The following is a 24,822-nucleotide window of genomic DNA, read 5'->3' as shown; positions in this document are numbered from 1 at the left end:
GTAAATGTGTGTGTAAGGGAGCATCATGACGGCTCATGTGTGCTGGCTCTTAACTCAGGTGGCCCGAGATCTGGGGTCAGGCCTTGAGATCAGACAAATCAGAGGTCAGAGGTTCCCACTGGGAGAGAGTCAAGCCTCCCTGGGTCCGTGATCACTGCCCAGGCCGGGGGACCTGCCCCTGGGAGACCGTCTTCCCACAGGAGGTGAGGTGCCTTGTCACCTGGCAGCTACCACGGCTCCTCAAGCCTCCTCCTGAGCCCAAGTGCCAGGCGTTCATTTGCCTGCAGGGCCCGAGGCCCCGGGAAGCCCCGTTAAAGGAGCCCGGGAGGCAAAGGGCAGACCGGCGTGCTGCACGTAGTCCAGAAGCGGGAGTGCGGGGAAGGCCCCGGAGGGCGGCTGGTGTGATGAGTGAGGACTTCCTGCTGAGGCTCAATTCCCTGGGGGTCAACCCCTGCATGAGCCAGTCAAAGCGGCTTCCCAGCACCAGAGAGGACTGGGAACCGATGCTGCTGATGAATACGGGCAAGAGAAGACGGAGTGCATTTGCCGAAGAAGAGGAATTTGAGTCTTTCTCCCGGACCCTTGGCCAGCCTGTGGGGCTGCCATCTTGGTAGACGCCTGATGAGGGGCCATGAACTTCAGAATGATTCCCTGGCAGGCTCTGCATTTATTGGGTTGGTTTTTATGCTGGAATGGGGGTACCAAGCTAAAACTGCATCCCAAGGGCTTGTGGTACCTAGCTAATGGCAGATAGCACGGCCAACTCAGGCAAGAGCTGAGGAGGGACTTCCTGGTGGGAAGGCTAATGCTCTACATGAGAATGGGCTGCCAAGTGCGGTAACACAGTCTGGAGGCCTGTCATACTGTGGGGTCCTGGGAGGAACTGCCCAAGGCTGTGGAGACGGTGTGGCCCTGAGCCCCCAGCATCTCAGGACTGGCCCTGGGGCCCCAGCAGCAGCATACCCTCGGCAGGAATCACTCCGCACCCTTGATGGATTTCTGCCCTTTCTGGCTTGGGCGCATCTCAAGTTGGGGAGCTCGTCCCTTGCAGGTCGTCCCTGCATTTATCACAATCCTAATACATATGCCCATTCACTACTGGTGTAGAGGGAGAAAACACGACCAGTCCCAGAGCTGGCTGCAGAGCTATTCTTGGAGGCGAACCACCTACGCGTGGGTCACTGGTTGTGGAGAGAGTCCCCAAGGCCTGACCACTCTGGGTTGGGGGTGGGACAGAGTTAATGGAGTGGGGCTGAGGGAGCCGGGGACGAGAGAAGAGGGGGGCACGGCACGTGGAGAACAATCCCTGGAGGACAGAGGACTTGGGCTTTTGTAACAGGGATGTTCCGTTTCGTGTTGTCATTGTTTATCCCCCCCTCCTTCAGCGTGACCTTCACTCAAGGCGTCCACACACTTGGCCGTGATGGACAGGGGCTTGTCCAAGGGGAGTCCGTGCCCAAGAGATGAGAAGAGGAGGAGAAATTGGTACAAACAGGTCTCAGAGCCAGAGGTGCCCGGGAGAGATGGAGCCCTCGGGGGGTCCCTGGTGATACTGGAAAGGAGGCAGATTTCCAGCTGGATGAGGGCTGCACGTGAGCGCTTGAAGCTATTTTAGCTGAGTCATAAGGAACAGGAGGGCTCAGGAGCACTGAGGGTCTGGGAACAGCCATGGACAGTACTGTGGATGGAGACTGCTGATGGGGCAAATCAGGCGTCGGTCTCCCTAAGAATTGGGGTGTCAGCTCTGCATGGTGCATCCCGTTTCCTGGAAACCCAGGTTCCTCAGTGTGGTTGACAGAGGCCCCCCGCAGCGGCCCCCGCCTTCCTCCAGCCTCCCAGGACTCCCTCCCTCTCGGATCCAGCCACACTCACAGTTCCCCAAAACTCCATGCTTTCCCCTCCGGCCCGCTTGGCAGGTATGTACTGCTCCCTTACCTACATGTGCACAGGTGCACACACGCGTGTGCTATCTGGAAAACCTGCTCTGATTCATCTCTTACAGTGAATTATTTAAAAATTTTTTCTTACTTTGTAATAATTTTAGATTTACTGAAAACCTGCAGATAGTACAGAGAGTTCCGGCACGCCCTCCACCCAGCTTCCGCTAAGGTTAGCGTCTTACATAACCGTGGTTCATTTGTCAGAGCTAAGAAATCAACATCGGGACAACACTACAGACCAAACCGCAGACTTTATTCAGATTTCACCGGTTTTCCCACAAATGCCCTTTCATTACTTCCAGATCCCATCCTGGATCTCGCGGTGCATTTAGTCCTCGTGTCCCCCTAGTCTCCTCCGGTCTGTGATGGTTCCCCAGTCTCTCCTTGACCCTTTTTGAAGGGTCCTGGTGAAGCATTTTGTAGAGCATCTTTCAGTCTGGGTTTGTCTGAGGATGCTCATGGTTAGACTGGGGCTGTGGAATCAGGGAAAGAATGACAGACGGGAAGTGGCCTCCCCGCCTCACCTCGGGGGCCTGTAACGTCAATACGACTTATCACAGTGAGGTTAGGCCCCATCACCTGACCACGTCTGCACGCTCTCTCCACTGTGAAGTTTCTATTGCCCTTTCCATACTGTATGTGTTAGAAGTGAGTCACTACATCCAGTTCATACTCTGGGGGAGAAGATTTAAGCTCCAGTCCCTGCAGGGGGTTATCTCTGCATGTCATTTGGGATTCTTCTTGGGGGAGAATTGTCTCTTCTCTCCCATTTGCTTACTTACAATGCATTTTAATGATCTCCGCTTTAAGATCTTCATCAGGTCTCCTCCTTCCAGTTGAGCTAAGTGGCTAAGACAGCTCCCCACCCCCGGTATTTCCACAGCCTGCTGTGCTTTCCTCTCTCGTTGCACTTACCAAACTATACCGCTATCACTACTTTCCTTGTGAGCCTCCCGATCACTGGACAGCTTTCTTAGTCATCATTTATGAGTAGTTATGCAGCAGGCACCTCTGCGTATTTGTGTGAACATCATCTCATTTAATCCCCACGACATTCCTGTAAGTAGATGTTCTTACCATCCCCATTTTACAGAAGAGGAAACTGGGGCTCAGAGAGGCTAAGCAACCTGCCTAAGGTCACACGGGTAGTGAGCAGAGTCCGTGAGGACAGGAACTGGGTCACACCTGTCTCTCCCTGGTGGCCGGCAGAGCGCCGGGCTTCATCATCAGCTTCCTTGCCTTGCAACAGAAAGAGCAAAAGCCGGAGCTGCTGTTGTCCACACCCGCCTGGGGGAGCTAAGCACAGGGGCCAGGTCCTGCTGGCTTCCTGCCCCAAGTCTCCGTGAGGCCCCCGGGGTGGCGGCACCAGCAGAGGCGTCGCTCCTGGCAAGGAGGTTCCCACCTCTCAGCGTCCCTGCCCGGCAGGAGGGAGACAGAAGAGCAGTGAAGATGGCTCCCAAATCGTGGGCCCGAGCAAACTACCTCTCTCAGAGCCCACGATGGGGTGGCAGCCTAGTGAGTGACCCGAGGGACCCAGCGGGGATCCATGAGTGACACAGAGCCAGAAGGGTGTCCAGGCAGGGGCTCCGGACAAATCAGGGCATGAGGCATTTTCTAAACTCATCCTGGCTAAGCAGTTCACTCATTTCTTGGCCCAATCAACACGGGCCTGCTCTGAGGTCAGAGCTCCCAGTTCAGGGTAGGGACGGAAGGGTAAATAAACAAATGGTAAATATAACAAATGTCACTGTAGAGATGCCGCACAGGGACACCGAGGAGGGAGGGGCACTGACTGCACCTGGGGCGGGGGCTTCATGGGGAAGATGAGGGGCTTCAGGGCAGAGAGGGAACCGGGCAGCAGGAGCCACCACCCAGGAGCCCCTGGTACCCAGGGCGCAGCGGGCAGCGGGACCAGCCCACCCGAGGGAAGCGGGGCGATGCCCCCTGGTTCTGCTGTGCTCAGCTCTGAGCTGGGAGCTGGTACCTCCTTCGAGGGTTTAAAATCCACTCCTATGCTGAGTCAGGCCAGCTTGGGACCACCGGGGCAATGCCCCCCAACCGAGGCTCGGCCTGGCGCTCCCCAGAGGGCAGGCGTGAGGAGCTGGCATCCCGGCAGGTCCCAGCTCAGGCCCTGCAGGGCCCACGCAAATCCCCCTGTGAGACGCTTCTCCACCGGCCACTCTGCCAACGCCTCGAGCTGCCGCCCCGCTGGCCCTGCTGCCCGCCTGGGCTGGTGCCAGCACCACACTGGGTCACTGGGGAAGCCGGGCTGGCAGCACATCAGGTACAGGCCATTGGCCAGGCAGACAGCCTGGGCGGCCATGGGGACACTTGGAAGGCTGCCCGCCTAGGCCAGCAGGTACTTTGTGCTGTTGCCCAACACCGCACTGGCCTCTGAGGGCTTTCTTCTGGGGCTGTTCTCAGGACAGTGGGCCTGGGGTGTCCTCCAGGGGGCCTCATAATGTCGCGGAGGGCACCGAGCCCAGAGGCGTGGGCTCTGGTCGTTTGAGAGTGATTTGGATGAGTCGTTCCCCTTCTCTGGGTCTGTTTCTCTTCCCACAAAATGAGGAGGGCGGACTAGATGAGTACTTCTTGCAGCTTGGTCCCTGGACCAGTGGCAGCAACGACATCTGGGAACGTGTTAGAAATGAAAACTCTCTGACTGCATTGGAGGCCTGCTGTATCAGACGCGCCGGGGTGGACCCAGCAGTCTGTTTTGACGCAGCCTCCAGGGGATTGCGATGCTGCTCAAGTGTGAGAACCGCTGGACCGGCTGCTCTCATCCCAGGTCTCTCCCCAGGCTTATTTCCACCTATCGGGCACCCGCTGCCTAGGCACAGGTGGATGAGGTGTGTCGTCAACACTGAAACGTCACCTCCGCTCCCTGGACGGCTACCTCCCACTTGTCCCTTAACACCAGCTCCAATGATATCGCCTGCAGAAATGGTCCCAGACGGCCCTCCCGCCAGCTCCGCAGGCAGAGGGAGTCAGGTCCCCTCCGCTCCCCCCGCACCTGTGCCTCCAGCGTGGCCGCTGTGGACGGTACGTTCCCTCGTTTGTAGGTCAGTCTCTCCTGCCGAATGGTGGGACCAAAGGGGAGGGGCTGGGCTGGTCCCTCCGTGGTCCCCTAGCACCCAGCACATAGCAGGGCTCTCCTTCCCCACAGCACCACAGGCTGTTCTGCCCAGGCCCTCAAGGCCCCACCGAGCACCCATCCCTCCGAGAAGCCTCCAGGGGCCCACTACGCCCACGGCCGCATCCCGGAGCTTTCCTTTAGCAAATGTTGCAAGTCGGAGGCCCCTCTACCCGGGGCCTGGGGACCTGACATACACACAGCCGGGTTCTCCGTCTTAGAAGGTCTGAAAATGCAATACACAGAGAGGTCGTGCCCTGGCCCTGGGGACACACAGAGAGAAGGCAGAGCACAGCAGCCATGAGGCAGCCGTAGCCACCATGAAGTTGTGTGTGTGTGTGTGTGTGTGTCTCTGTGTGTCTGTGTGTGTATGTGTGTGTGTGTGTGTGTGTAGAGGGAGGAGCTGACCTTCCCCTTTGTGTCTCGTGGGAGCTGCCAAGGCCCCCGCCACCACCCAGGTCCACTCACAGGACTCACATGTGCTCTTAGTGCCTGTTTTCCAGGAGGAGATGGTTGGGAGAAAGACGCACTGGACGTGGGTCTGAGAGATGAAGCCTGGCTTCACCCGTGCCAGCCAGGGCTGCTTCACCTCTCTAGTCCTCAGTTACTACCCCATTTTACAGATGAAGAAACTGAGGGTGTTAGGAGTGACGGATACCTGCTGTCAGGTTGGTGGATCAATCATCCAACAGGGGGGTTGGTGGGTCGGTGATTCATTAATCCATCCACTAATCAATCATTGATTAGGTTGTTTAGTCAACAGCCTGCCGGTCAAGCAGCTAGTCAGTTTACACCATGTTCCGGTCCTGGTGTGGCTTCCAGACAGTGAGCTCAGCCCAGCGAAAGAGAAAGGCAGGAAGGATGGGCCGGACCCAGGCCTTGCCAGCAGCCAGCTCTCCCCTCCCAAGTCAGCTCTCCCCGGCCCTCCCATCCACCCTGGCAGCAGTCGGGGCAGGGAAGGCAGCCTCTAGACTCGCTTTGTTCCTCTTGGCTCCACAGCTGGGTTCTGGCCAAAGGCTGAAATACTCAAGAGCTGGCAAAGCCCGGGCTGGCCAGTGTGCAACCCGGAGAGGGGATGCTGAGGGTCAGAAGAAAGAAAGAGTCTGCCTGCCCTCTGTGGACCCTTGCCTCTTGGCAGCTGCCAGGCCCAGGGCAGAGTGAAGTGGAGTCACGCCAACCATCTGTTTCTGACTAGGCCTTGAAATCAGCTCCTCCAAGTTCAACATGGAAAGGGGACCACCCTTGTAGAACCATGGTTATCCAAGATGGAATGGACCTCCGAAAACATCTAGTACAGAGATTCCCAGATTTGGGCATTTCACTGACCATAAAATTTCAAGACAAGTTTGAGGGGCTGCCATAGGGTTACCAATGTTTTGTTTTCACAATTTAGAGTATGATGTACCATCTGCTATCACCATCGTTTCCTAAAAGACGTGACACTGTAACAAGAAAAAATTAGGAGGATACAATCTCTGAGTAAATGATAGTCCTTAAACTGTGCTTAACTGTAGGAAGAAATGTATTCTTTGCCCTTTTTTTTCTCATTCATAACAAAACCTTGATCACAATTCACGACTGATTATTTTGCAGGTCAGAAAACAGGCTCAAAGATGACAAAGAGACCTGCCCAGGTGATCCAGCACTTTAATACCAGAAGCTTGGACACCAACCCAATACTCTGTCCAGGGTCACTCCAGCATCCTAACTGGGTCCTCAGTGCAGTGGGCAACTGCTGTCGCTCTCCCTGGCTGAGTCCTTAACACGTTTCCCACTGAGTCTGTTCCAAACCTTTCTCATCTCACCAGGGCCCCCTCCCCAGCGGATGGCTCCTAAGTCACCAAGAAGGTAGATCACAGGGCATCACCCTGGCCGTCTCTCCTCTGCATCCCAGAATCTTCCTGACTCCCCAGCCACCTTCTCTTCCTTCCCCTGTTCTCTGATGAAGCAGGTCCTTCCTCCTGCCCAGGGCCAGCCTCCCTGTTACGTGCTCTCCCAGCCCTCCCCTGACACCACTCCCCAACCTCCTTCCCTTCCCTCTCCCTCTTGCGTCACTCGTTTTCCTCCTCTGAGCCCTTCACTTCAGCGTACAAACATGCTCAAGTTCCTGTACTGTCATTTAAAATTCCTTCAAAGTTCACAGAAACCGAAATCACGATGCCTTTCAAATACATGAAAAACTCTCAAGGAAACTCCACCAAAGAAATGCAATCTACTGTTATGAGTTCTCATTTTTTCCACTGAGCTTGGTAGAGGTCAAAAATTCGAGATGGTTCAGTATTAGTGAAGGGAGAGGAGACTGGCTTTGCAGTTCACTGTTCATGGGGTAAATGGACACAAAAGCATGTTTGGAGGGCAATTTGACAATTTTCCTCAATTAAAAATGCACATACCCACGTATCAGAATTTTCATAGCAGCTTTACTCATAACAGCCCCAGACTGGAAAGTCCTGATGTCCGTCGACAGGAGAATAGATGGATACACTGTGCTGTATTTTATATCAACAAGAATAAATGATCTTGAACTACATGCAACTCCATGCCAGACCCAACAGAGAACAAACCATATGATTCTCTTTGTACAAGTTTCAATACATGCAAAAACATCTTATGGGGTTAGAAGTCATGATAGGGATTATCCTGGATGGGGTCAGGGAGGGGGCTTCTAGGATTCTGCTAATACTCTGTTTCTTGATCTCCATGCTGGTGACACAAGTGTGTTTGCCTTGTGAAAATTCACCGAGTTGTACACCTAAGTTTTTGCACTTCCCTGTATCTATGCTATACTTCGATAAAATTTATCAAAAGGGAAAAAAAGGGAAAAGGAAAAGAAATGCAAGAGCATTTCCAGCAATTCCAATTCTAGGAAGTAATCTTGTAGTTATTTTTGCATGTGGGCAAACAATGAATGGACATGATGTCCTGGCAAACTGGAAATAGCCTAAATACCCCAGTGATTCAAGCAGGAGTGGTTAAATAAAGTACAACACGTCCATATAACAGAATAGTATTTAACCGTGATATATCACGAGGGTGACCTTTTTGTACTGATTTGCAACAGGCTCCAAGACATGTTGTGAAATCAGCAAGCAAGATGCACAAGGTGCACAGAACACTACCTTCTGTGTAAAAGTATTTTTTCCATATACACAGACTCTCTGGGAGGACCCATGAGAAAGTGGTGGCAGTCTAGCTGGGGGCATCATGCTCTACTTTATCCAGGAGTTATCTGTGTCCAGGCCCAGTCTGCCTGCTGGACCGCGCTCTGCCTGAGGGTCTGTGGGGCCTGGTGCCAATGAGGGCCTCCGTGATGGCTCTGCGTGAATGACTTGTAACTGTCTTCAGTTTATAAACATGTCAATATCCACTGACTACAGGCAGGACCAGCATCTGGGGTTTGGCAGCAACCACAGACTGGTGTGTGTGTGTGTGTGTGTGTGTGTGTGTGTGTGTGTGTGTGTGTGGTGTGGTGTGGAGGGGGGCGGGAAGAAAGGCTTCATGGAGAAGCGGTATCTGGGTAGAGGTGGGGAAGAAGGGAGGAGGGACAAGCATAAGCAAAGACCTGTCTCTCTGTCACATGGACAGATGTAGGAAGGGTAGGGCCTTATGCTTGAAGAGCCCTGAGCCAGCCTGCTGCCCAAGTTTCCAGGTATTCCTGCTGTCCAGGGAGCAGAAACTGAGCTGGAGGTGAGAGAAGCTTGTGCTCCAGGCTCCTGAAGAGTCCATGCCACCTCCTATTCTGCAGAGACATAGCCGGCCACATGGCCTGGCCACACTGGCAGAGCTGGGATTTGCATCCGGGTGTGACTCCAAAAGCCTGCACTTAGCACTTGGCTGAGTCGTCCTGCTGTTCGGGGGTCAGGAAGGGCTTCGCTGAGGAGTCACACTGCTGTCTTACAGAGTAAAAGCGGAGAAGGGTTGTGGTGTTCCACACAGAAGGAATGCCACGCACAAAGCAGAAGACAGTGATCTGACTTGATGTGGGCAGCACAGGGCTCCGTACGGAGGCAATGGGGGCAGGAGGGAAAGGGATTTGGGGAACTGGTCGGAATGATGCAGGAAGCACTGGCTGGGGCCTGGTTACGCAGATTCACGGATTCCCACCTAAGGAGTAAGTGTCAGTCCCATAGCTGTTTGGATTCCAAACTGAGAGTTTGATTATGGGTTTGGTACCATCTCTACTTCTAGAAGATCATTGTGGCAGTGAGATGAGGCACAGATTACAGGTGATGAAGCTAGAGGTAGGGAGACCCATTGGGAAGCAGCGGAATAATGCAGGTGAGAGAAGATGGTGGCTTGGACCAGAGCAGGAGTAGGTGATGGAGAGAAGTTAAGAGTTTGAGAGAGATTTAGGAAGAAGCAGAACACGCAGTAATTGGCAGAAGGAAGCAAGTGCACGAAAAGGAAGTGTCAAAGGTGACTCTCAGATTTCTGGGTGAAGGAATGAGGTATCTGGTGGTGCCCTTCCGGAGGTGAGAAATCCGGAATGGGGTAGAATGGAAGTTCAGTTTCAAGGACAGTGAAGTAGAGGGGTCTGCAGCATGTCCAAGTGGGTAGGCCAGATGGTGTTGGCCTTCATTCACTCATTTAACCAGTGGTTACTGTGTACTTGCAGCAAGCCAGGCACTGGGGGTTCACAGTGAATTAGACAAGGTCCCTAACCTTGGGAGGGTTCCTTCTGGTGGAGAGACAATTAACAAATAACTAAAGAAACAGAAGTTACAGGCCATGAAAGGTACTGCGAAGGATCTGAAGAAGATGAAATGGAGAGAAGCTGCAGGTCAGCCTATGCTCCCTCTGCCCAACAGAGCAGGCCTGCTGAGGACCAAGTTGGCCAGAGCCCTGGGTCCCACCTGCTTCCTTACCAGTTTAAGGGGGAGGGCCTGGTGCTCTGACGGCCTGTTCCTTGGGCCCAGGGCTTCTCTCGCTCAGAGCCAATCCCCACAGGGCAGGGATCCTCTACTTTCACCTGCTCTTAGCTTTTAGGGTCAAGGCTTCCTCACTGTGGCCTCTGCACCGTGCGCTGTGTCAACCCATATCCAAACCCAGCAAATGTGGGCCACGTGGATGGATGAAGGGCTGTCTCGTGCCTCGCTGCAGGTTGTGAGGGTACACATAAAACAGCCTGCACTTCAGGAACTTGGAGTTGCAGAACTGGATAAACCGCACCCTGAGAAACAGGCAACCAAGTACTGGGGGAAAAAAGGTGTCCTAGGCATCTCTCTCATTCAGGCCTGAGGACTTCCCAGAGTGGGTAACGCTTACACCTGGTCTGGGAAGAATGGGTTTCACCAGGTGCCTCTCGGGTGGGCACCCGTCTTGCCCCCCACCCCCACTGAGCTAAGCGGAAACTGCAGCCCAGAGCTGCCTGGGGACCGGGGTCAGCGGCAGACACAGGCCTAGAAGCTCGGGCTCTGGGTGCCTGCGGTAAGGAGCAGATGCAGGCGATGTCACCTGGGGCTAGCCAGCTTTCAAAACTCTTCCAGGCCAGGGATGCACTCCTAAGAGCGACGGTAGATTAATACCAATTAAAAAACAAGAAAGCAAAATCTGGGTTGAGGTCTCCAGGTGAGCCGCCTCTGCTGGACGGATTCACTTCATGGGGACCTGCGCTCCGGGAGGCTGCGGGCGGTGGCCCCTTTAAGCGTAATCCTCCTCCCAGCCATCCCAATACGCTCGGGGACTTTCCCGGCCGCAGCTGCGCGGTCCCCGCCGCCCGCGCCGCCGCCGCCGCCGCCGCCCGCGCCGCCGGGACCTTTCCCCTACTTTCCAGGTCCTCAGGCTCCGCCCCCTCGCCGCCACCAAAATACATGCCGCATCCCGCCCTGCCCGATCACGCCGCTGCCAGGCTCTGATCACGCGGCTCCCCGCGGCGCCCATTGGCCGGCGGCGCACGGGCTAGGCGCGCATTGGCTGGCGCCCTCCAGGCCCCGCCCCGTCGGGGCGCGGTGTATTTTGGTTTGCCTCCGCGCTCCGCCCCTGCGGCCGCTCCCTCCCCGGCCGCCCCGCCCCTCCCGCACCGCGAGGGCCGCGCCGGGGCAGAGCCGCGCGGGCGGGCGGAGGCGCACGCTGGCCACTGGAGGTCCGTATCGCCGCCGCCCGCCGTGCACGTGCGGCAGCTGCCGTGTACCGAACTCCCGCCGCGCGGCCGCTTTGTTGCCTCCCGGCCGCCGGCACCATGCACACGCCGGCCTCCGCGGGCTCGGGCGACGCACGCGCGGTGAGTGGCCGCCCATTGGAGCGAGGGGCGAGGCGGGGACGCGCTGCCAGTGCGGGCCCAGGGCGCGGAGGAGGCCAGGGGCGCGCGGGGCATCACCGCGCGCGCACCGTTAGGAGCCCGGGCGGCTTCGGGAGCCGAGAGGGGCGGTGGCCGCACGAGGCCGCGCTGGGAGGGGCGGGAAGTGGGCGTGTGCCTCGCGCTGCTCTCTGCGCAGCTTTGTCTACCGCTCCCGCAGCGGCCCCGCCCTGCCGGCTTCAGGTGCGGGCTATTTCCAGCCATGACGTCACCAGGCCCTGTGAGGAGGTGGCCGTTGGGCGGGGCACAGCTGGCGGGAACGCGGCACGCGGGCGGCGGGGGCGGGGCGCCGGCGGAGGGGCAAGGACTGTGGGAATGCGGCGCACGGGCGGTGGAAAGGGTGAGGGGGCGGGGCAAAGGCTGGCGGGAAGGTGGGGGCGGGGCAAGGGCTGTGGGAAGGTGGGGGCGGGGCAAGGGGCGGGGCAAAGGCCGGCGGGAAGGCTGAACGGGGCGGGGCCCGGCGCCTCAACCCTGGCGGGCTCCAGTCGGGGCCTGGGGGCCGCGAGGAGTTCGCTGGTTGGACCTGGGACCTAGTCGAGCCGCGCGGACCGCTGAGAGGCCGAGAGAGAGAGGGGTGGGAGCCCCGCGCCGCTCTGCCCCTGCCCACCTGTGGGCCAAGCAGGCGGCAGCCCGCGCGTCTGTGACTTCACAGTTCCGAGGCCCGGGCTGCGGGCAGAAGTGGGGCTAGAGCGGCGTTTGTAAAGGTGGCGGCGTTGTCTGTGTGCTTTGGGGGACACCTGGGCAGGACAGGTTGGATGTTTAGGCAAACTGAGTGGAAGTGTGTATCTAAGTAGATGTAAAATTTCTCTGCGAAGAGATCAGTTAGTTTCAGTCGCTTCCCGCCCCGCTCTTGCTTGACAAGAGGCGGTCTGCTGCGCTGGAAAGTCCTCGGGGCCCGGGCTTGTGGCACATCTTACACTTTGTTTCTCTCCCCGCGCTGGCCTTGTGGCGTGAATCGGTGCTCCTGGGTGTGGGGACCGGGGCTGAGCCAGCGCAGGCTCTCCCGCCCAGGGTTCTGCTGAGTGACGGCCTCACTGGTGTGGAGCCTCCGGGGTTGTCGCAGATGCGTCTGTGGGGACGCTCTGGTGGCTTCGCCGACTCACAAGGGCTGCGCTCTCATCTCACCCAACCTCAGCCATCAGTGTCTTTTCCTCCTCCCCCGGGAACGGTTTGGTACTAGCCACTGCAGCTCACACCTCTGGAAGTAAGTGTTATTAATCATTTTCCGAAGGAGAACACTAGCTTAATAACCCTTGTTAAGAGTCAGGATTTTCCGTGGAAGCCGCTGGCGGACCACTCCATTCCTCCTCCTGCCCCCCGCCCCGCCGCAGAACGCTGGCTCGGAGCGAGTGGTCCTCGGTGCTCGGCCGGCATCCTTCCCTGGAAGCCACAGCGCGTGCGCGTGCTGCCGGGGGCGGGGCGGGCTTCTGGTGTGCGCGTCCCCGTGCTGTCCGGGTGCCCCTCCCTCTGTTTCCAGGGACTCAGCCGCCGTGTTGTGTCGACTTTAGGTTGACATCATGGACATATGCGAGTCAATCCTGGAGAGGAAGCGGCACGACAGCGAGAGGTCTACGTGCAGCATCTTGGAGCAGAACGACATGGAAGCTGTCGAGGCTCTTGTTTGCATGAGCTCCTGGGGTCAGAGATCCCAGAAAGGGGACTTGTTAAAGATAAGACCCCTCACACCTGTCTCTGACTCTGGGGATGTTTCCACCATTGTGCACGTGGACGCAGCCACACCCGCGTTACCAAAGGACTTCCATTCTTTATCAACTCTGGTAAGAGGCGGGGGAGAGGAGCGATTTGTGCAGTGGCTGGAGTACCTTCAGTAAACATGCTGAAGAGCTCCTGGGGGGATTCACCCGATGCTGGCAAGCAAGTTCATACCCTCCCCTGTATGGGTCCTAAGGGTGAAAACTTTTTTTATCTCTTGAAAATATGCTTTCCATTGATTGATCATAGCTTGCAGTCAATGATGAAAACGGGGTGAAAATGTCCATAGGCTGAAACGTACAGATTGATGGGAGAAAGCAAAATGTACTCATTTCCCTGGGGAACTGAGGGTGGAGGCTTAGGTTCCCCCAGATACCCCAGGCCAGGGTCAGGATCAGCTGCCACAGCTGGGGAAAGCCTGTGCTTTGGCACCAGACAGCCTTTGTTAGCTGGGTTGAGACCCTGGCCTCTGCCACCCTGTGGCAGCCAGCTTCTTTCTTGGGTGAGTTGGGTGCAGTCAAGCACTGGTTTTGGTTTTTGTTTTCTTAACTTGTTACAGCTATGAAGTTACTGGGAAAAACTGCTTCTCAACTTGGAGAAGTCGAGAGCTGTCAGTTGCTCACAAAACTGAAAATTATAATCTAATTGTCCTGAGCTGGAAGCCTGCCCTGGAAGGAGAGTGTGGAAAACCGACTTGGAGAGGGATGAGAAGGGACTTGTGGGTAGTGGAGAGGATTGTACAGGTAGTGGGCCTGGCTGTCCAGAGCTTGTCTCAGCTTTGGGATCGTCCACTGAGAGGCTGAAGATAAGTGGGAGTGGTGGGGGAGGTGTTACAGAGGCTGGCTGTAGGCAGAACCCCTGGTTAGAGCAGGGCCTTTTAGGGATCATTCTGACAGGTTTTACCTCGCATCCAGTAGGCACAGGATACGTGTGTGATTGATTGGATACGTGTGTGTTAAATGATTACCGCGGAGATTTTTAAAAAATTTTTGAGAATCTAAAATTATCGTGTAAAGCTTTCATCTTGAATATAAGTTTGATTTCTCATTTGTAGTCCTAATATGCAAATTGTTCATTTCAGTAGCTGTGCGAGGCCAGGAATGGCACTGGCATCCTTATAACCGAGCAAATGGATGGGTTTGAGAGAGGTCGGGAAAAGGGGAGAAAGCTAGAAAGTAAAGTGTCTCATGCAGCTTTTATATCCACTGGGTGCGATTATGAGCAGACTTTGACCAGTCTTTTCTAGATACTTCTTTGTAAAGACCTTGGGGACAACATGATCAAAGTAAGTTCCTTAAAATTTAACCAAAACAACCTTTTCACACAGTACTTTTTTCTTTTTTAAAGTGCATGACTCCTCCTCAGAGCCCTGACCTCCTGGAGCCATCAACAGGGACAGTTGTTCCTTCCCAAGTAACTGATTGCAAAGCACCCATGGTCGTGGCTGTCCCCCCAGCCTCTACTGGGGCAGCCGGAGTACCGAGCAGGAGGTCAGAGAGGGCCCTGCCTGGTTTGAAGCCAGAGCTGCCGGAGCCAGCTGTCAGCCCTCACTGCAGGGCCACGGTGACAAGTGTCATTTGCCACACTGGGGGGTGTCCTGCTTCTGCCCACGTTCCTACCACCCAGACTCAAGCACACCAACTTTCAGCCAACGCGGGAGGAGAAGCGCAGTTTCTGGGGCCTGTTGAAGCTGTGCAGGACGCACACCTCACACGCAGCGTGCTCAGCGTTAACTCAGCGTCCTGTCAGCCTTGTTTGCACAAGTCCAGTGGCCTGAGGCCCCCCGACAAAGGCCAGCAGGCAGGGTGGCCTGTTGCAATTCAGACCTGCTCACCAAAGAATTACGAAAATGACTTGCCAAGGAAAGCCACCCCTCTGATTTCTGTCCCCATTCCTAGTCCCCCTGTCCTTTGCCAAATGATCCCTGTGACTGGACAAAGTGGCATGTTACCAGCTTTTTTGAAGCCACCTCCCCAAGTGTCTGCAGGGACTGTCAAACCCATCTTACCCCACGCTGCTCCAGTGCCCCAGCCTGTGTTTGTGGGACCGTCTGTGCCTCAGGGAACTGTGATGTTGGTTCTGCCCCAGGGGGCCCTCCCGCAGCCTGCCACGTGTTCCTCGAGTGGAATGGCTGTTGGGAATACCAAGTTACTGCCCCTTGCCCCTGCTCCGGTGTTCATCGCATCCAATCAGAACTGCGCCCCTCAGGTAGACTTTTCCCGAAGGAGGAACTATGTTTGCAACTTCCCAGGCTGCCAGAAAACCTACTTCAAAAGTTCCCACCTCAAGGCTCATCTTCGCACTCACACAGGTGAGAACTGAAGCAAGTAGGGCATAGGGAATGTCGGATCCTGTGATTGGGAAACACACGTCCAGCCGCCTTTGAGTGGGAGCGAAGCTGAGAACCACTGGAGAAGGTGGCCATCTTTCTTTGGTTCTGAAAAGCCTTCATAGTCTTGGGGTGAACGTTAGTACAGCTGTCAGTGGTTTTCCTAGAACATGGTATCTGGTCACCCCAGTAGCTAAAATGTAATATAGTTCTGTGATTGTGAACCTGTGATTGAGAGGCTTTTAGGGTGAGGCTCACGTTCCCCCTTTCTCTTCACATTGCAGTAGACATTCTTTCTGTGCATTTTAGAAAGTGTCCATTCACGTTCAATAAACATCTTATCAGTGTGACTTAGGCTTACTATGGGGAAAGAGCTCTCCAAAGTATGGAAAAGTTTGAATTCTAGAATGTTTGAACTTTAAAGGAATATTGTTTTTTTATTTTTGGAAATATGTAGTTTTAATTCAGAAGGAGTCACAAAAGAAACTATAATGACTTAATGATCTCTTTATTGTCCCATCAGCTCCATCCAGTAGAATTTTCGGCACTGATGGAAATGTTCTCTGTCCATTAGGAGGGTAGCCACTAGCCACACGCACTTGAAATGTGAACAGTGTGTCTGAGGAACCGAATTTTACGTTTTCATTAAGGTTGCATTTATATAGCTACATGGGGCTGGTGGCTACCATGTTTAGCGGAGGTGTGAGGTTGCCTGGTGGATAGAACTTCTGCTGTAGTTGATTAGGGCAGAATGTCTCAGGTGTTCTGTGACACTCTTGTTCTTTGAGTTAGTGTCAGTTGTTTTGTTTTCAAGGGTCCTGTGGTTAAATAGTCTGCTTGTTAAACTCACCTTTCAAAGGTTCACACACATATGTACATATAATAAGCCCAGTTAACAGGTCGCAGGTTCTGCAGTAAAGATGTGCTTCGTAAACTGTCTTGATCGTGGAACCCCAGATGTCAGCTAGTGGCCTGGGGGACAGCAGTGAATTGTGAAATCCAGTTTAGGAAAGGCTGAATTGGAGGGAGTTGTCATAGTACTTTACTTTGAAATGCTTTCCTGGTAGAGTGGTTTCTAATTAGCACATTAGAACTCCAATTGTGGCAGCTCCCGCTTGCAGAATGAAGCCGCATCTGGAAGGCGGGCCTTACAGAAGGAGCCCTGCTGTCCTCCACACTGCGGAAGGGGCTGTGTGCTTCCAGGCTAAGGCCCCAAACCTGGCCTGTGAAGAACTTGCCTCTCTGCCTTTACCATCTCTCTCCAGTTCCACATTTCTGCCCTTCACCTTCTGCCCTCTGCCTGTCTCTACTTACTGAAAACCCTTTAAGGGCCGCCCCAAAGTTAGTTCTTAGAACTCTTTCCTGATCTCTCCTTCTTTATTTGACCCTAGTGGTTTGTTGTGTTTTTCACCACATTCTCCCTTTGTATTTTTAGTTACTTACATACGTGTCTGATCTCACTGGATATAGACTCTTGGTGTCTGTCCCAAGAGCCTGACGCTAGTCATTGGTGCTGCAGGATCGCTGTCGTGGCTGTATCGGTGTGAACGGGCACCCCTAAGGGGCTCATTGACTTGGCAAGCCCTGCTTTTCACTGAGAGACTGCTGAGGTGAACTTCAAATCACATCCAAACACAGATTCCACATGTGGGGAAGCAGTGGAATGAGTTTTTACTGTTTATTCACTCAGCGTCCCTTGGTAGAAAGATAAGGTGATCATACAAGCTCTTTTCAGGTTTCCCAAAGTACTTAAATTTAAGTAACCATAAAGGTTCTGAAGAATCAAATTCTTGTGTTATTTCGCAAACACTAAATTGGAGTTTTCATAAAAAATAGAAACCTTGGATAGGTTTACCTTAGATAAGGTAGTTTTTCACTGTACCAACATGAAAATTTGTTTAATTAGGATAAGGTCGAGTGAGCAAAGGCTACATTTTTGATATGCTGAAAACATAGGTCACTTTATAAATCCCACGCCAAAGGGTGGTGGTTCTCTGTCCAACATCTGGCCATCTGGTATGCTGCCAGCACTGGTTGTAGTTTCTGGAAACAGGTAACCTTATGCTTTCAACGTGGGGTCTTTGAAATCCATCACAGCATCACTGTGATAATGAATTTTCCTTTTAAGTCAACTTTGAAAAACATCAGATATTTAGTTGATCTCTCTCCAACACTCATTCATTCAAAACCATTTATTCACCACCTGTCATACAAAGTACTGTGCTGGGGGTTAAACTGTACGTAGATGGATGAACTAGACAAGTCGTAAACCTTCGGGAAGGTAGGTCACGTGACAGCACACAACAGCATTTAACAAATCCCTTCACAAGGTTGCACAAGCGGTCTGTGGTGGTCACAACCTGGTCAAGATCAGGGCTTCAGGATGCAGGACAGGGAGCACTCCTGCTGGCTGGAAAGGCCCAGGAGGACTCTGCGGACAAGGGCTTCCCGCTCACCCCTGTGCCTCCAGGAGGACACAGTATGGGCAGGACACCTGCCGGGTGCTCTGCAACTTTGAGTGAATGACAGATGCTTGAAGCTTGTAACAACAAGAAGGTAGCTGTTAGAATTCTAACCTGTTTTGCAATTAAGCTCTTTGTCAGTGTAATAACAAATAGGAAGATGGAATTAATGATTCTGAGAAGTCTTGCAGGTCCTAGAAGGGATCTTTTTTAGATATGCAGCTCTCAGAGAGGGAAGGAGTCATTCTTTTCAAGAATCTACCTCCTACCCCAAGTCCACAGTCAAAGATTTATTTTTATTTAAAAATATCTTTAGAAGCATTAGATTAGTTTGACGTCTTTGGGCCCTGACATATTACATCTTAGGTGTGGCAGGAAGAAATGCATCTTGGACAATTTCTTGACTTCCAAATAACCTGATACCAGAATACTTAGGATATTACTTGCTTCTTAGGTTTTGATGAATACAGTTTTAAAACGACATGAATTAACCTGTCCAATAAGGTGTTGAGCATTTATGTTTTCTTTACTTTGTGTTTTCTTACCTCTCAGGAGAGAAGCCTTTCACCTGTAGCTGGGACGGCTGTGATAAAAAATTTGCTCGTTCAGATGAACTCTCTCGCCACCGCAGAACTCACACTGGGGAGAAGAAGTTTGTATGCCCAGTGTGTGATCGGCGTTTCATGCGCAGCGACCACTTGACAAAGCATGCCCGGCGCCATATGACCACCAAGAAGGTCCCTGGTTGGCAGGCGGAGGTTGGCAAACTGAACAGAATTGCCTCAGCAGAGAACCCTGGGAGCCCACTGGTGTGCCTGCCGGCCTCTGCATGAAAGGTCCTCCAGGGAATTGTGGATGGGAATTTTTCAAAGCCTTTTTTCAGGAATGGAAGTGATGGTTTTCTCTCCAAAAGAAATTGTCTTGAGGGCTAGGGGAGCTGGTTCTGATGAAAGTATGTTAACTTGTCTTTTTTGGTGGGGAACCCTGTTCAGTATCTTTTGTAGTTTCAGAAGTTCTTTTAAGGAAAATGGAAGAAAATTTGATAATTTAAATCACCAGCATTCAAACAAACATTTCGGCAGGGGCTTCCCTGGTGGCACAGTGGTTGAGAATCTGCCTGCCAATGTAGGGGACACGGGTTCGAGCCCTGGTCTGGGAAGATCCCACATGCCGCGGAGCAGCTAAGCCCGTGAGCCACAACTACTGAGCCTGCGCGTCTGGAGCCTGTGCTCCACAAGAAGAGAGGCCGTGACAGTGAGAGGCCCGCGCACCGCGATGAAGAGTGGCCCCCGCTTGCCACAACTAGAGAAAGCCCTCGCACAGAAACGAACACCCAACACAGCCAAAAATAAATAATAAATAAATTAAAAAAAAAACATTTTGGCAATAAATTTTACAAAATCTGGATTTTTTGGATTTTTTTTACAACCTTCCTATTCCTGTTTTGTAGAAATGAGACAGGTTACTAATTTTTATACTGTTTTTTATAAAAAAATACATTGTTGGTTCTCAAATCACCAGTTTCTATATAGATGATTTTACAATCTTCTATGTTTAACAACATTTTTATAATAACCCTACTTTTAGTAAAGTTGGCACGTTATTCAGACAAAAAAACTTTATAACTTTGTAATCAGGCCTCTTAGATATAAGAATTTTTTAGAATCAGAACTGGTTGAATAGGGGCCTCGTAAAGAAATGGGGGGAAAAACTTTGCAGTCAGCGTCTTCATAACATTTTCAAGGGAAATTCCAGACAACCATTTCTTTAAGGCTGTAGCCCAAGGAATTAAAATTTTCGTTAAGTAGAACTTAGTCACCTGTGTCCATGGTGTGACTTGTGAAGAATGTACCCCAGAGATAAAATACTCGGTAGATACCTGGTGAGCAGAGAGCTGCTGTAGGGTCTGAGTGTCTGTACTCTGCTGAGAGCAGACCATTCAGAGTCTCCTGTTTGTACCTCAAACCCCCAAAAAAGAAAATATAAGCACTCAAACCCAGCTGCTTTGTCAGTTGTCAGTTTGACTTCTTTTGTTGTGGCCTTATCCAAGTGTTTTGTGGGTAGAGTAACTTCTTAGAGAAAAAGATGTCCTTAGTAGTTGGAGGAACTTTCCACCAAAGTAAAGCTTAGGTGAAGCGGACATGCAAATGGTCCAGCTCCAGTGTTCTGATTATTTATTAAGTATTAAGAACGATGGGGAATGCAAGTTACAGTAAGCGGCAGTAATACTACCAAGCTGTCCTTTCATTCATTTTGTTTGAAGGAAATTGTTTTGATCAAACAGAAAATTACTTGGAATGGGGTATTTTGCAATCTGCCTAGAAAATAGACCATGGGCATCACTTTGAAGCTGTGAGCACAGGTCCTAGCATTACAGAGACTGCGCCCCAGTGTCCAGGTGTCCAGGAAGCTGCTGAGACTGCTTTTGTTGGGCAGCATTGGGAATCCAGGCAAGAGAGTGCATGTAAGGAACACGGTGATACTGCTCTGCCCTTCGAGCCTGGGAATGGTTTTTATTGTGCCGTATGTATTTAGATTTTTGTCTTTGCCTCTTATTTATTTGCATTTACCTTTATGAAAATGACGGTAAGGTGAAATATTGAATAAATACAGTCAGGTTTTGTGTTCAGGTCTTTTTAGTCTAATAACCCTTGCCTGGTCATTCATTGTATGTTACTTGATACCCATGAAGTATCAACTGCTAATTGACACACAGGTCTGTAAGCCCCGGCTGTGTGTTTGGTAGGCTTCCATGTCTTTGGAGACTTCAGTAGTTGAGTATTCCTACTGGTCATGAGACGTGCTACAGTTGGAAGAGAACCAGAATTCAATGTCTATAGCTTGTGATTCCCCACCACCCAGTTCTTTCTTGCACTCATATCTTAAATCAGCATAAACATTTCTATGTGTATGCTGTAAGTGGCATTAAATTTGGATATTTTTCTTAATTATACGAAGTAATGTTAGTCCTACTAATGTTCTGGTGGATAATACAGCGTCTTTGAGTATTTGGTTGCTTGTCACCTTGAACATTCTCTGAGCAGTGTTGTTGCTAAAGGATAGATGTGTTAAAAAAAAAAAAAGGTTTTGATTTACACTTCCATTTCCTGATTAGACTTTGAAATACCTTCTGTAAACAACATTTTTGGCCCTCTGTTGATTGAAAGATTGTAAATTGGGAAACAGCTTCATCTGAAAAATGCAACGTGAGAACCAGAACCCCGCGGTGCGTGTTCAGCGTGGAGTCCCTCCGCTGCGGCCCGGGCATTGGAGGAGGGCGTGGGCGGCACGTCCCCCAGTGCACTTTACTGCCTGAGCAATTTTGCTTGATCTTTTTTGACTTTGAGCCTTTCAAGTAGTTAATAAAATTGTAAATGTTTCAGAATTATGTTTTATGTAACAGACTTTGACTTATTATTTAAATGAATATGTGTGATGTAACTTTTTTCTTTGGATCCTATAAAACTTTTTTGATTTGCAAACTGGACTTGTGTCCTGTGTCATTTAACTGCACTCCAGTGTACCCAGTGTCCGACCCTCTGTTTTCTGGGGTTCTCTTCTGCTTTCAGGGCACCCTTTGGCTTCTTCGGAGGGTCCTTTCTGAAAGAAAGGTGTGAAGGAGCGGCTTCTGTGTTGGCCAATCTGACGTCAGGACCGGTCTTGGCGGTAGAGGACCGTGGCTGCTGGGTAACCCATGACCCTCATCCTCGTGCCGTCCGTGTGTCAAGAGGGGAGGCAGCCTCTTCCCTCCCTTCCCCCGCCCCCAGCCCAGGCTTTAAAGGTACGCCAGGGAGCCACAGTCTTCGCTCCTGCTCCTGGAGTACGTTCTCTCTGGAACCCGCTCTGCTGGGGCTGTGCCTCCACGTCCCGCTAGGGGAGGCCCCGTGGGTGTGGCCAGGCACTTGCGTGGGCTCAGCTCCGGTCCCCGTGGTGCTTGTCTGAACGGCACTGGACAGGGTTGGTGGGTTCCCCTGCAGGCCGCACCGTGCTGCTTTCCTCTTACCTCACTGCTCCTTCGCCAGTCCCCCTCCTCTCCCTGACCCCTCTTCCATTCCCCTCACAACCTTGGTGATCTTTTCCAGCCTTGTGACTTAGATAAAAATAACTTCTGTACCGTAAAGACCCCCGCATGTATGTCTCTCCTTTACACTCCGCACCTGGCTTCAAACTCCTGTATCCAGCTCTCTGCTTGGCACCTGTCTAAGCAGCATCCCAAACTTTAGACGAGTGAACTCCTCATCTCCTCCACACTTGCTTTTCTCACAGTGACCCCGCTGCCTTTAAAAAGAACAGGGAGTCCATCCTTCTAGCTGTTCAGGTGCAAAACCTTGGAGGCACCCTGGGCTCCTTTCCTGCTCCACAGCCAGTCTGTCACAATCCTGTTGACTGAGTGCCTTCCCAAGCCAACCATCCTGGAATGTGATTCCATAAGCCACGCTAGACCCGGTTATGCGTGTGTGTGTGTGTGTGTCTGTGTGTGTGTGCAGGTGTGTGGGGAGGCAGTAAAGGATCACAATGCGCTTTGCATTTAGCAATCCACTTAGAAAAGTCTCTCCAACTCCAAGCCCCTTTGCGCCTAGGTGCCGGCCACACGCCTGTTAGCCTCAACTTTGTGACTCTGTACCTGCTATCCTCCCTCTGTGTCACCAAGATTTTACTTTCTGGCTGTAATATCCACTGTTCTTTGCTTTCAACCTGCCTCTTTGTTTAGGGACTTTTTAAATTAAGGACTTGAGACATGTTGCTAACACCCAGGCCCCATCCTGGGAGGAAGTCCAGGCACCAAGGACACCGCACCCCAGGGGGGTGAGACACACTCAGTCCCTGCTAAGTTAGGGAGGCTTGTTCTCAAAAGCCTCTCACCACTCTCTAGGAAGCCTAGTTGTCCCAGAATTGCCCAGAGCTGGCTCTGCAAACAGGTTTCCTTTCCCCAGCATGTTCTCAGCTCAGCAGACAAACTGGTCAACAGCAAAGATGATAAGAAACAAGTTATAAAATAAACGTCACAGGGATGTAATGTACAGCATAAGGAATATAGTCAATAATACCGTAATAACTTTGTATGGTGACAGACGGTAACTAAACTTACCAGGGTCATCATTTCGCAATGTAGAAAAATATCAAATCACTATGTTGTACACCTGAAACTAATATAATATTGTAGACTAATTATAATTTAATTTAAAAAAAAGAAGACTGTGTTTAAAAAAAAAGAAACAGGATGCTACAAGTCCAGTGGTGCTGGGGGAGGAGATGCACAGGCAGAGTGAGATGATGAAAAGGTGGGGCAGTGGCAGCTAAGCTCTCACTGCCCAGCTCTGTGATAGCCTCTGGAAGCCTTCCCAGGGCTCTCCTTCTGTGGACTCCTTTAAGACTAGAGGTTCTAACCACTAGAAAGAACTTGCCAGTTTTATTGAATTTGATTGTAAGTCTTGTGGGTCCCCCAAGACTTGTGGATGGGTGGGTAGGGGTATAGATGGATGGATGGATGGATGGATGGATGGATGGATGGATGGATGGATGTGATATGATTTCTATCACGGGGCAGCTTACATTTTAGCAGGTAGATTAGACTTGCAATGTTCAGTAAAATATGGCAAGTTCCTACTGGAGTGGTCAGAACCTCTAGTCTTGAAGGATTCCAGGGAAGAGGGGCCCAGGGAAGGTCTACAAGACTCCTGCCAGGCTGCTTTGTTAGGTAGTGTTGATTTGGCCTGAGACAGGCCTGGGCGCAGGTCTGACTCCATCTAGCTATGTGTTGCTGAGAAAGGTACTCTACCTTTAGTCTCCTTATTTATAAAGTGAAGACTAGGTAGAGACAGCAGGTAGTGTGCCTCTCTCAGGGTCTGGCACTTTTACTTTGTACGTGGAAGAAAACCTTAGTTGTTTTCTACCAAGGGGAGCTAGGGCACAGAAATAACAGAATGGGCTTAGAGTATTTATTCTTGTGTTGCCGGCTGCCATCAAGAGTGTCAGGGACTGTGCTAAACGGCACAGGGGCTCCCACTGGCCAAGTTGTGACAGTTTAAACGTTAAAGTGATAGTAGTATGAATTCCACTTCTGCCCATGATGGAGTAACAGGAAACAAATATACTCTCACACCCAAAATAACCAGACAAAAGGTATCAAATGAGAGTTTTCCAGGAGTTGGACCTTAGGTCATGAAAGACAGTGACCCTGAGAGATAGGAAATAAGTGAATCCTGTGACGGCCCAGATTTGCTGCCTTGAGGAAGTTTCCAGATTGTGATGCAGCGACAAGAACTCAGCAGGGACCCAGAGGAGTCCCCGAGTTGAGGAGATGGAGCAGAGGGTCCAGGGACGCCAAGCTATTGGGGGTGAGGGGCAGACTGCCAAGAAAGAGAGGACGGCCCAGAAAACGCCGGAGATCCCAGAGGGGGCGCCTGGGGGGAGGGGCACACCCTGCAACCGAAGGCAAGTCCTGTGCGCAGGGCCGTGTGTCCACCTCTGGGCTGAGGAGCCGTCTCTTGTATCACTTCTCAAAGGGCCACCCGACGTGGTTAGAGCGCCGCTCTAGAGGATAAGGCGCTCGGAGAGAGCATAGAGGGCGCACGCGGTGGGCCAGGACGTTGGCGGGGCGTCGGGCTCAGTGTGCGCGGTCCCCGACCCCATGCCCGCCTGGCTGGATGTTGGAACCCAGGGAGATGGCTCTGTGTGTGGGAATTACACGAGCTGTGACAGGTGGTGCCCAGGCGGTTCTGCTGAGAGACACCCCTGCCAAAGGGCCACAGCGGGGCAGCAAGTCCGCACACGCACCTCTGGGCCCCCGAAGAACCCGGGACCCGGGCTTCAGCAGCCGCGCGGCCCGCCCGCCGGGCCTGGGGGCCTACGGTCGGCCTCGAGGGGGCGCAGCCGAGCTCGGCTCCCCGCGCGGGGGACCCAATCCGCAGAAACCGCTCCGGGGACCCTCAGAAGCGCTTCTGCCGGGG

General features: G+C 52.3%; 1 protein-coding gene across 1 annotated transcript; it reads left to right on the top strand.

The window, feature by feature from the left end:
• Positions 1-11,094: 11,094 nt before the first annotated feature.
• Positions 11,095-21,357, top strand: KLF11 (KLF transcription factor 11). The gene is made up of 4 exons (XM_059942225.1): positions 11,095-11,293; positions 12,877-13,146; positions 14,429-15,392; positions 18,425-21,357. The coding sequence occupies exons 1-4, from the start codon at positions 11,252-11,254 to the stop codon at positions 18,703-18,705; spliced, it is 1,557 nt and encodes a 518-aa protein (XP_059798208.1). The 5' UTR covers positions 11,095-11,251; the 3' UTR covers positions 18,706-21,357.
• Positions 21,358-24,822: the final 3,465 nt, after the last annotated feature.

This window comes from Balaenoptera ricei, chromosome 13 (assembly GCF_028023285.1).
Source record: "Balaenoptera ricei isolate mBalRic1 chromosome 13, mBalRic1.hap2, whole genome shotgun sequence".
NCBI classification, from domain to species: Eukaryota; Metazoa; Chordata; class Mammalia; order Artiodactyla; family Balaenopteridae; genus Balaenoptera; species Balaenoptera ricei.
Note: the sequence above shows the minus strand (reverse complement) of the source record. Positions and strands in the feature narration are given on the sequence as shown.